Source organism: Rhinolophus hipposideros (assembly GCF_964194185.1).
Source record: "Rhinolophus hipposideros genome assembly, chromosome: 10".
In the NCBI taxonomy this organism is placed as follows: Eukaryota; Metazoa; Chordata; class Mammalia; order Chiroptera; family Rhinolophidae; genus Rhinolophus; species Rhinolophus hipposideros.
The window spans coordinates 23,539,340-23,552,154 of record NC_138056.1 but is presented as its reverse complement, the minus strand read 5'-3'; the positions used below and the strand labels follow the sequence as shown (position 1 = coordinate 23,552,154).

Below are 12,815 nucleotides of genomic sequence, written 5' to 3'. Positions count from 1 at the left end.
TCAGTGTTTTAAAACTTATTATTTTTAAAATATTTTATTGGGGAAGGGGAAACAGGACTTTATTGGAGAACAGTGTGTACTTCCAGGATTTTTTCCAAGTCAAGTTGTTGTCCTTTCAGACTTAGTTGTGGAGGGCGCAGCTCAGCTCTAGGTCCAGTTGCCGTTGTTAGTTGCAGGGGGCGCAGCCCACCATCCCTTGTGGGAGTGGAACTGGTGATCTTGTGGTTGAGAGCCCGCGCTCCAACCAACTGAGCCATTCGGAAGCTCAGCTGCAGTCAGCTCAAGGTGCCGTGTTCAATCTTATTTGGACGGGGCGGAGCCCACCATCCCTTGTGGGAGTCGAGGAATCGAATGGGCAACCTTGTGGTTGAGAGACCACTGGCCCATATGGGAATCAAACCAGCAGCCTTCAGCGTTAGGAGCACAAAGCTCTAACCGCCTGAGCCACTGGGCCAGTCCAAAACTTATTTTTTAAAATATATGAATGCAAATGAAAAGAAATGATGGTGTGAATACCTTTATTTTGGTTCCAGTCTTAGACTTTATATTTATTTTCAAATATGGTGTTTGCTAGATAGACTTTCATAAATGTCTCTTTTCAAGATACAGGAGCTCTTTTCTATTTCTAATTTTCAAAGTTTTTTAATCCAAAATTGGTTTTGGACTCTCAGATGCTTTTTTGCATCTATTAAAATGTTCACTTCCTTTTTTTTTTTTGGTTGTTTTTTACTTTATTTATTAATGTAGTTGAATTTCATAATTTCCTCCAACTCCTGTGATTATGACCATCTGATTAGGACGTGAAAGGGCTACCAATAGGGTTATCTGTTATGTGTTCCTATTCTGATCATCAGCTGCCCTGATATACTTGGATACCCAGTTGGGTGTCTTTGCTACTTCACATTTTAACGTATTTTTTTGCCTTATAGTTGCAGTACAGTGGGCAATAGTAATTTTACTGATTAGTACTTTTTGAGCTCATATGTGCCAGGAACTGTTCTTAATACTTTACATCAACTAGTCAATGCTCACAACACCCTATGAGGTACATGCTACTATTGCCCCTTTTTTACAAATGAGGAAACCGTGTTGTTGATATGTCTTATATCTAATCTTTATTTAACCTTCTAATGCATTATCAGTTTTTTTCAAAAGAGGTGAAAAAGAATTAGCAGTAGATCTATAATTATTATATACTTAAAAGCCAAATTTGAGTCAGCAGGAAAAAATATTCAGATTATTTTAATTCTTCATTATGGGGTTTGTGTTCTAGCCCTTTAATCATCTTACATCTTTTAAAGACTTTCCAAGGTAATTTCCTCTTTGAATTTTGGATTCTACAACTAGGCTCTGACCATGTTGAGAATTTGTCACATGTTATATTTTCTCATACATGCATTTCATTTCAATTTGTATACAAATATAGTGTGCATGTTTAGAGAAGGCTGCCCTGTGAATTGGTACTGTGCTTGGATCCCTTTCTGTATTAATTGTAGATGTACTTATTATTAGTGTTATCTGTACTGGATTTAACTTATATTTACTAGGGAAATATAAAAAATATTCTAGGGAATTAAGTAATATTTTTTATGGATGGATGGACAGACAGTATTTACTTGGTAAATGTTTATTGTTCTCACAAAATGTTTGTTGGAATTTAGATAGAATCTTATCTAGAACAGCTAAAAGTTTGAATGTATAGTCAAATTACTACACTTGGTTAATTTCAATTCATATCATAATAAAGTTCACTATTTCAACATCGGTGGTGGTGGGAATCTTTAAAGGATTCTATTTTGTCAAGTATTGGAGTTGCAAAGAGACCTACTCAAGGTGGCTTAAGTAAGAGTTCTTCTGTTTTTGTGTGGACTGAAAAAATCCAAGAATGGAGCTACGATATTGGATTTTTGTGAAATCTGGAGTGGGCGATGCTTTTAGATTCAAGACAGTGCTAGAAGAATTAGTAGACATTAATAGAACTTCAGTCTGGTGCTGGATCATATGTGTGACTTCGCTGCTCTTTTATCTGTTCTGATTGTAACTTGCTACTCAGAATTTCTGCTCACTCTTAACTTTGCTTAGGCTAACATGGCCATCAGACTTCAGCTCTACCTTATCACTCTTCAGCTCATCCGAGAAATTCAGAAAATCCCAGAAAATCAGCTGAAACAGAAATTGGTATTTTGTTAGTTTACATTCCTGATATTGTAAATCGATTTGGTTAGATTGTTTCTAGTTGAGTTCACAAGGCGAATTTATGAATTAATTGCTTCTGAGTCAGATTCCTATTCTTCACCCACTGAGGACACTGGAGGCAAAGGGTGGTAGGTCCCTTCATATATTAGAGGTTACACATGGAAAAATTTCTCCTTAAATGATTGGGCAGGTATTATGACTTAAAATAAACTTAGAAATTCATTTGACACTTTTTTTTTGTTATTACCATCTCAACTGCTTAGGTGCATTAATTGCTGTATTCTCCGTGCTCTCTTAGTACTATTTTCTTTTTTATAATGGCACTCCCTGGTTTAATTACAGAATATGTGCTTAAATATTTATTCTATTGACTTAAATACTTTGAAGATTGACACCATATTTTACTCATTTGCATATCATTAGGATCTGACACATAATAAATGTTTTGTGTATGTTTGTTGAAATTGAATTGTTGAATGCCTTTCCTACCATCTAACAGACTGTACAGCATCTAGGTACTGTGCTCTTACTACTATTCTCTTCCATTTTCCATTTCTGTGAAACAGGAAACTCAGCCACTTGGGGGATGTGAGGTGAGGGGTAAACACCGCACTCTAATGAAATGAGACTCATTTGTAAGGTGGAGATTTTAGTTAACATTTCATCTAAAATTGGGGATGCGAATATCAATGAACAGAATCTATTGTTAAGAGGCTCGCAGTTGAGTGCGGAAAACAGACTTTAAAAATAATTGTAATATCGTATTATAAATGCATTGAAATAGTTATGTTCTAGGTGCGATGGTAGCACAGAGGAAAGTGATCACCTCTATTTGGGATGGTTAGGCATAATTTAACAGAGGAGGAGTTCTTGAACTGAGTCTTGAAGAAGAAATAGTACAAGTTTGTCACATGGTTTTGGTGAAGTGGGGCAGGATGCACAGGGACATTGATCAGTAGGAGTTAGAGAGCAATCTAGGAACGAGAAACTAGCCCATGCAAAGTTTAGCGAGGTGCTAGATGGGGCCGGTGTACTGGAGTGTGTAAGAGCGGGGAAGAGATAAAGCTGGAGGGCCAGTATGCCCTGATTAGAAGTCTAGAATCGATCCTATAGGCAGTAAAGTAATTTTATACAGGGGAGTAACAGTCAGATTTGCATTTTTCCAAAATTGCTGTTAGCGGTGTGAATAATGAATTTTGGGTGAGTAGATGGGGTCATTAGGGCAGCAGGTATACTAATTAGGAGGCTTGTGAAATGGTATAACTCGGAATTGAGGAAGGCCTGAAATAAGGACGGAGAGGACGGACAGGAACGAAAAATACTAATGAGGTACAATTGTTAGGGTTTTGGATGTTGCAGGGAGGGTGATGAGGGAGAGGTGCTTGTCTGACATAAATTTCAGGCTTTGATTTGAGTGTTTGGTATTGCAATTCATTACAAAGGGAATGACAGGAGGGCTCACAGATTTAAGGGAAAATCAGTTTAGGATATGTTCACTTTGAGCTAACTAAAGACCACCCAGGTGCAGAGTTTCAGTAAGCAGTTGGATCTGTAGCTCCCGAGGTAGATATAAATATTTAAATACAGATTTAGAGATAAAACAATGGGCACTTGGGGCTTGTGGAGGGAAAAAAAGGCAGATACAACACCGGAACACAATGTCATATAAAAAACAAATGGAGGGAAGCATTGAAAGTGTCAACAAGTAGGAAGAGAACCACAAAAGATAATGTTGTGGAAATGGAACAGAGTTTTTAAGTAAAAAGAGAATAGCCAATAGTATCATAGTAAAATAAGGATTAATATGTGACCATTAAATGGTGTCAGTTATTTACAGGCTATACTTACCTTAGTATCATGTCATGGCAGTGATAGTAAAATCCAGATTGTAGTGTGTTGAGGTGAGAATGGGAAGTAGAATATAGGCTACTATTTTAAGACTTTTCTTTTTTTAATTTTCATAAGCGTTTATTTGAGCCAAACTAACGACATATGCCGGGGAGCAAGATCTCAGACGCTCCCTTAAGACCTTTAACTGAGAACAGTTTTAAATAGTTAAGGGCAATTTTTCTTTTGAGGATAGAAGATATTAAACATTTTTGTAGATTGAAGTGAAACATCTCATAGAGAGGAAGAAATGGAAGATGCAGGAGAGGATGGGTTAATTGATAGAGCCGAATCATTGAGGTTTTAAAAAAAAAAAATCCTGTGTTCTCACACCCAGTTGAGAGGAATTAAGCCTCTCTTTATTCCCTGTGCTGCCCAGTCATTAAGTTGGGGAAGAGATATTTGAGAGCCTACTGTGTATCACACATTGTCATGGGTGTGTATGTAAACAAACAAAACAAAGTCCTTCTCTTCATAAAACTTCCATTCTAATGGAGAGTGGGGTAATAAAATAGAAAGTAGACATACAGAATATCAGTTGTTAAAAAGCCTGGTGGAGAAAAATACAACCGAGTATAAGGAAGAGAAGGGCTCCTGGGGTACTGAAGAGGGGAGAGCTTATTGTTATTTATTGGTAGGTCACGGGAGGCCTCATGAATAAGGTGACATTTGAGCTGTGAGCTGAAGGAAGTGAAAGGATGAGCCATACAGATGCCTGGGCTAAGAGTGTTCCAAGCCAAAGGATATTAAGCTCAGAGGCTCTGAGGCTGGAACTTTTCAGTATTTTCCTGAGAGTGCTCATCTATACCAGTGTCTCTTCCTTTCTGCCTCACCCATGCCAATGACAGATGTGTCCCCTCCAGTGCTCCCACAGTCAGAATTCACCAGATCTTTATCAGTCTGAGTCTCTCCTGAATCTACTCCTTCCTCTCTATCCCTACTCAGTCTCTCGATTCAGGCCCCCCTCATCTCTTCTCTGGCTTCATCCTCTCACCATTCTTGGATATTACGTTAAAAATGTAATTTGCCAATTTCCTGCCTAGATTTCTCCAGTGGTTTCCCATTACTGGAGTGAAATCCAAACTTCTTAACCTACTGATCAATCCTTTTGTCTTCTAGTTCAATTTCATCTCTTGCCATTTTTTTCTGTAGTTAACCTCTATGCTTCCAGTCTTTGAATGTGTGGATATTTTCTCTTGATTTTCCATATTTACTCATAACCTTCACATAAATCATAATAGATCAGGTTTTCCCCACTCCTCGAGGACTAACAAACTATTATTTGTTCTTTAAAACCCAACTTGAGCATCACCTCTTCTGGAACTTTATGTGACTACAATTATTTTAGGTCTCCCTTCTCTGTCTTTCCATAAAGCATGCATTTATTAAGGTACTTCTAATACTGCATTATAGTTGTTTACTTGTGTGTTCCCCTCTAGACTGTTTCTTGATGGCACAGATTATATCATTTAATTCTTGACCTAATACCTAGCATCGTATCTGATATATAATAGGTATTCAATTAATATCTATTGCATGAGAGAATAAACTCTTCTGTTTTGTAAATTATTTTTCAGATTCGATACATTTCTCAGACTCAAGGTTTACCAGGAGAACAGTTGTTAAATGTGGGTACAAAATCCACAAGATTTTTTTGCAGAGAAACAGATATTTCTCATTCTGGTTGGAGATTAAAGGTAATTCAGTAATACAAATATTTAGAAAAACATTTTTCTAAGATGCCTCATGTATATGGATAATATCCTCCATGCTTATTTTTATTTTATTGCATTTCTTCTTTTGAATTTTCATTTTTGACATCTTCTCATTTAAATTTTTTTTCTCTTAACGAGCAAAACCCCCTTTCAATAATTTAACTCATTCTCTAACCTGGCAACATAATTATTATCTTAAATGGTTTTTAAAATTTTATGTGTATAATTACTTTTGTGTTGTATGTTTCATATTTTCTACCTAGTTCTACGTTAGTAAGCTTTGTAGGACAGGGGCAGAATCTAACCACTTCCTATATAACCCAAGTACCTAATTTATTCCTGGATCTTTGGGGGATCAGTAAATCCTCAGTGATTAACTTTATAGTTATTTTGTTTAAGGAGTTTGTTATGTGTGTAACTTTTTTTTTTACTCTTCTCATTTTTTTTGTACTTTAAAAAATTACATTTATGATAGTTACTCTTTTGAGACTACTGCTTGCCTTATAATATTCAATATATTAGACTAAATGTGCAAGAATTAAAGAAATAAAGAATTTACAAATGTTGGATAATAATATATTCTTTCTCCTTTTTGATATATTCAATAAGACACTAGAAGAGCATGAGGCAGAGACAGGAATGAAGTCTAAAGAAGCCAGAAAGTACATATTCAACAATCTGGATGATATAGTGCATGTGAGTACCGGTCACATTTGTCAGTCTTCCATGCTTATGTGGTGGGTTTGATTGCCAAGAATGCCAAAACATGTTAATCATTTTCTCCAAAACTATAGAATGCTTGCTGTTTTAAATCTTTTCAAAGGAAATTGATTCTAAGGTTTCAACCTTTCAGGACTAACTTGTATTTGTCTATATTAAATATTTAATTTACACTGTCCTGTTTTTTGTTGCTTTTTTTTTTTCTTTTAGCAAAAAGCATTTTTTTTTAAAAGGAAAAATCCTAGCAAATAAGTTTCCTTATACATCAATAGAAATGGCTGTTTGTTTAGTGAAAATAATTTGTTTCCTGATTTGAATGGTATTTGATACTTCAAAACATTTTGAGGATTTGTTAAACTCAGTTGTTCTTTCTTGTTTCAAAACATTTATAGATGTTCTGTTCTTTGTGTGTTGTGGTAGTTGTTTTGTTTGGCTTTTTTTTAACTGTGAAATTTGAGTATATATGTACTTGGGCTTATTTTTTTCTTTTTATTTGATGACTTGAAATTTTGATTTTGCAGGTGAACACAGTGATGGATTTGGAAGGAAGTGATCTTTTGGCTGAGAAAGCAGATAGAAGAGAATTTGTTAGTCTGTTGAAGAAAATGTTGCTGATTGATGCAGATTTAAGAATCACTCCAGTTGAGACTTTGAATCATCCTTTTGTTAACATGAAACATCTTCTAGATTTCCCTCATAGCAACCAGTATGTTATTTTAAAACCTTTTAAAACGATTCTGGAGAGATAATAATACTGAGTCTATAGAAATCAGTGTGTTAGAAATTGATTCAATTTCTTCATTAAATATAACTAACTGAGTTAAAAAAAAATTAAGCTAAGTGGGTCAAATTCACGTAACCTAGTAAGTAAGTGGCCAGGTACAACTAGAAAGCAAATCTGAATTCCATTCCAGTGTTCTTTTTCCAGAATACCATACTGAAAATGACCAAGTGATTTTGTTTTTACATAACATTTTTACCTTAATAACCAGGCATATATTATATACTAAAGGGAAATGTTAACAGGCTGAAGGGAATAAAGTAAATGACTTTAAACAGCGTCTTTTAATATTTTTAAAAACGGAATGAAGATGGTATGGGGATGAACTGATATCCATTATTATGGATTACCCTGAAAATTGTATTTTTATAAAATCCAACTACTGTCTTCACCGAACTCCATCACCGCTTAAAAATGTCTAATGATTTCCATGAATAAGCCCTTTGAAAATAACATAACTCCATACTTGTTACCATTAATTTTGGGATGTGGAGGTCTAGAAATTTAGGAAAAATTATTTAGGGTAGGGGATCATAAAATTGTAGTGTGCTAACCAAAAAATGCTTACTACTGTTTTGATGTCTTAAAAAAGTATTGCAAGTGTAAGATACATACACTTTTTACTTGCTTTAAAATTTGGTCTTTTTCTGTAGGATTTCCTGGTAGAAACAGAATTGGAAATAAGCAGATTAAGTGCAAGTCATAGAATCTTTTTCTTTTGGAAATAATTTTTTAATTAATGTACATTAATTTTGAACTAAACATTTAAAATAATATTACAATTCCCCACCTCACCTCCCCCCTTTTTTTTTGCAGTGTGAAGTCCTGTTTTCATATTATGGATATTTGTAGGTCCCACCCAAATTCATGTGACACAAATAATCACAATAAAACTTCACTTTTAAGACCAGTTGCTTCAAGCAGTACTGCTAATCTGACAGCAAATTTTACTAAAATTGGCACATTAAGGAGTCAGGTAAGAATTTAGTAATTTATACTCTCTGTTTTTTATTTTTTTAATGATTGCTCATTTTGTTTTTGAAGTATACAGAAGCCTCATGTCAGCAATTAGAAATTACAGAGCTGGTGAGATCTTACTATGGCTATTCTGTTAACTAATATTTCAGGGTAACAATTGGAACATAACAAATTCATTTTTGTCCTTTCACCTTTCCTTCTTTCAACATCCTCTACTTGCCCTTCTGTGCCACAACTCTACAGAAAAGTAAAGTTCAGTAAAAGCAGTTTCTGGACTTATTTTTGTCATAGAATTGCAATTTTAAGAAATGTGTTTGAATTCTATTTATAAAGCATGTGTGTAGCAGTTAGAAGACTGCTCTGTATAAAGCCCGTACTTTGTTCATTTCAGGCATTAACCACATCTGCTCATTCAGTTGTGCACCATGGAATTCCTCTGCAGGCTGGAACTGCTCATTTTGGCTGTGGCGATGCTTTTCAGCAGACACTGATTATCTGTCCCCCAGCTATTCAAGGTATTCTTTCATTTAAATTACATTTCAAATTTAGGCATACATTATTTTAAAACAAAGTTAGGCATCTATTAATTAAATGTATGGTATAGTGTTTGCTACATTTAGTGCTACATTTGAATTTAATTTAGGCTGGTCAGTAGTCTTTAGACCAGTGACGTTCATTTCCCGACTAGAGCTCCGCTGTGATCACTATTAACAAGATGGGTCATATGACAGTTCTATATCCTGTAGAGTCTAGCATGATAAAATACCTTAGTAGAAATTAATGGCCTGAAAAGCTATGGAAAGTCCTGTACAGGTATCACTGCTCCACATGTTTAAGTAAGTACATATTGTCTATCCTTACTCGGCATGAAAGTGACAGAGTTCGTTTCTTTAAGTTTTGGTCATAGGAGTTGTGTCCCAAAATGTTGTAGTCTTGTTCTTTACTCCTAGCTCAGATTGAAAAAAAAAAAAAAGGATTGATTTTTAACTAAACTGGGTTATGTCCCTTACTTTGATAAAAATAGCAATTAAATCCTCAAATTTGATGGGTGGCAGAATACCTTTGAAGAGGCCGTAAATTCTCAAACAGGAATTTCTTTGTGGTTCTTGGAGGGTGATAGTAGCATGCTCTGGGACTGGAATCACTGGAATAAAACCCTACTTCCTATGTTTTTTCCTAGCATTTTGTCCTTGATAAGCTTTAACATCTAGTTGTATCTGAAAGAAATAAGTTAATTACAAATGGGGCCCTAAATCTTTGAAACATGGTGATAATACTGTATATATAATGTAAGTGAAAGAAGTTGGTGCTAAATCAGGATACCTGGGATATAGTTCTGTTTCTGCTATTTGCTGTGTTTTCCTAGACGTGTTTGGTAACCTGTTTCAGCCTTAGTCAAAGGAAAGAGACTGAATAGATACTGCTTTGGTCATTTCTAGTCTTAATATTTCTGGATTCTGAAGGTTATTTGAATTTTTTATTTGATTTAAGGACTTGAGCTACTTTTTAAAAAATTTATTTTTGTATCTCCCATAGTGCCTAAGCACCAAGAATATGTTTGTTGACTTGATTGGCTGATAAGAGATGTGAAAACATGTCAACTCTTTAGCCACTTTTGTTCTACCAGAGTAGCTTTACTTTTATCTTTTTTATATGTTAGGTTTTCATATAAGGTTTATTGAGAGAAAGGTTTATATCACTAAAAACAGAAAAACAACTTAGATGATTGATTGTCATGATGGAATTGTGGTCCAGTGGTGGTCTGTAAGTATCTGTGACAGTAACCCTGGCTGGTCTCTAATAAAAATACCCACAGCATTATATTGTTAGAACTCTTAAAGATGCTGTTGTGTTTGTTTTTCTCAACTGTTTATTATAAAAATTTTAAGCATACGAAAAGTTCAAAGAATAATACAATGCATTCTACTCTTGATTCTACAAAGGTTAACATTTTGCCATATTGCACTCTCTCCCTCTCTCTCTCTCTCTCTCTCTATCTCTCTATCTATTTATCTATCCATCTATCCACATGCCATCTGCTAGTAAGTGGTAGATATTTCACTTCTAAGTACTTCAGCATGCAAGACTGATTTTTTTTTTCCTAATCAGTTGTCATTTAAGTGGTGTCTTGACAAATGCATTTCACTTAAATGAGTTTTTAATCTGTACTAAAAAATAGATTCTTAGATCCTAATAATCTCTCCCATGTACCAAAATCAGTTTGAGAGTCACCCACCTACAGTGTGTTATATTTCATCAACATTTGGAATAACAGTTTTATTCAGAGCCCACCTTCTGCTTGTAGCAAAAACATACGAGGCTTATGAGACACATTTCAGAACATGGCTAAACATCGTTCTTAAAACATTCAGTGTGGTTAGACAAATCGTTTTTCTTTTTATGTGGCTTATAATTGATAAAAGGTTAGTAATCTTTCTGTACAGGTGTTAGCAACTGTGTGAGTGAACAGAAAGAAAAAGAGATACTCTCAGACTCACCAACCCATTAAATGTCAAGGACAATATTTTTGAATTAGCATGAATAGGGAGACAAAGCAAAATATTTGTGAGCTTATATAACAGGTATAGATGCAACAGGTGGACAGGCAGGCCATATAAATGTTTTATTGTTTCTTAGTATAGTGTCTGCTTAGAAACAAAAGCTCCCCCTCTCATTTGTTTTAGCATTTCTGTAGAAAATTCCAGTGTTGATCTTTTTACCCCTTTCCCTGATAATGTGCCAATCCATTTCAAAGACATATTTTTAAATGATTATTGGGCAACTATTGAGTAGCAGTTATGGTACTAGTCTAGCTTTTATTTTAAAATAAATTTTTATGTCTATTCCACTTCACTTTAATTTTTTTACTTTAGGGTTATAATGTTTAGATTCATCACACATATCGTATATTTTAAATATTATAAATTTAGTATGTAGTTATAGGTAGGTAGGTGGTATGCCCATAATATTGTGCGTTTTTCAAGTATAGAAGGCTTAGCCAAGCTTTTATTTAACATATCTGAGTTTAGGTAGTATATATTAAACAAGCATTTAACATTACTTGGCTGTCTGAAAAGCTAGTTATTCATCTCCTCTGGATGGAAATCACTGTTTTAGAATCACACACATTCCAGCAAAATTTTCCTTTGTTGTACTGGAACAGTCTTTACGCTTTTTGTGCCCTGCTCTCCAGGTATTAAAGCAAATCTAATCAAACAAAGATAAAGTTTTACTTAATGTAATAGTTATAATAGAAAATTGAAATCTTAATCCACTTTTGAATTTGATTAAAAAAAAATTAGACCTCATGAGGAGAGAAGATAATAGAATTCTTCTCGTCTTAAGACATTGATTATAAGGAAAATTTAACGGCAACGTGATTTTTGTTGGGATTTGAGAATTTGCTCTATCCATTCATCCTTGTCAAAGTGAATTCTGCTTTTTTCTCTGATGAGATTGTCTATTGCTGCAATATATCTACACTGCCTGGGTGTGCTTATATTTCTTGGAGAATTTGCTGATCAAGACATGCTTTTTGGAAGGGGTAAGAAGGTCAGTTTTTAAAAAAGAATCTGTAGATTTTTGTTAAACTTAATTCGTGTCTAGTTTTTTAGGTGGAGCTCGGAGGGTAGAACACCCTGGAAGTAGCGTAAAGGCCTCTATGAAGAAAATAAGCATGACAACATTAACATTCTCCTTAGAGTTAACACTTAACATATATCCATGCAATAAATATTGCAAAATTATTTTTCAATAGAAAAGCAGTATTTCTTTACTGTCTTAAAGCTTAATATCGTAAGACTTTTAATATTTACAAAGTCCTTTTGCAATGTATGACACAGAGATATTAACATTAACAGGATTAACATGGCTGATAATCCTGCTTTCTAATTTTCCTAGCAGGTGAGCAAAATGAAACATGTTTGTCCTGGAGTTCCAGCAGCTCTCATCTGGGAATACTAGTAGATTCAGCCTCATTGACCAAAGCTTAGTTATATCATCATATTAAGCAGAAAAGTTTACTTTTTTGCTTTTCCTTTGGAGGTCGAAATAAGTGTGCCATCATGAATTTTCTTGAATCATGTAAACCATCATAGCTGTTGAAATGTGAAGTTGTGATACATTCTCTCTTTGGTGCCAAGAGTGTTAAGATCCTATTGCAGTTTTAAAGAAGAGAATACAAAGAATAGCTAAATGTTTGTGTGTCAGGATGAACCTACCAGAGGATGAGGATGTTGAGTCAGATTTACCTTTTCACGTCCTTTATCATAGTGGCAGAACTATTTGAAAAGAAAAATAAAGCTACCGTAGTAAATGTTAAAGCTAATGGGAAGTTTCAAGAAAAATAAATGATTCAACTTTGTGGAATGCATTTTAAAACAGTAGAAAGAGTAGTTTTATGCCATTTTGCAATGATATACCACAAGGTAGAAAGTACCTCACTTTCCTAGTAGATTGCTCTGTTAGTGTTATAAAAATTTTATGTAGGGGATGGTTTTATAATCCTAATCAGAATTTTAGCAATTCTTTAAAAGAGT

The 12,815-nt window shown here is 34.5% G+C and overlaps 1 protein-coding gene across 8 annotated transcripts in view; it reads left to right on the top strand.

The window, feature by feature from the left end:
• HIPK3 (homeodomain interacting protein kinase 3) overlaps window positions 1–12,815 on the top strand; it is a 103,015-nt gene that overhangs the window by 81,249 nt on the left and 8,951 nt on the right. For all 8 annotated transcript variants that reach the window (XM_081063988.1, XM_081063992.1, XM_081063991.1 and 5 more), the window contains 5 exons: window positions 5,661–5,780; window positions 6,408–6,494; window positions 7,040–7,224; window positions 8,116–8,275; window positions 8,669–8,792. In XM_081063988.1, coding sequence (XP_080920114.1) covers window positions 5,661–5,780; window positions 6,408–6,494; window positions 7,040–7,224; window positions 8,116–8,275; window positions 8,669–8,792 — 676 coding nt within the window. The remainder of the gene's footprint in view (window positions 1–5,660; window positions 5,781–6,407; window positions 6,495–7,039; window positions 7,225–8,115; window positions 8,276–8,668; window positions 8,793–12,815) is intronic.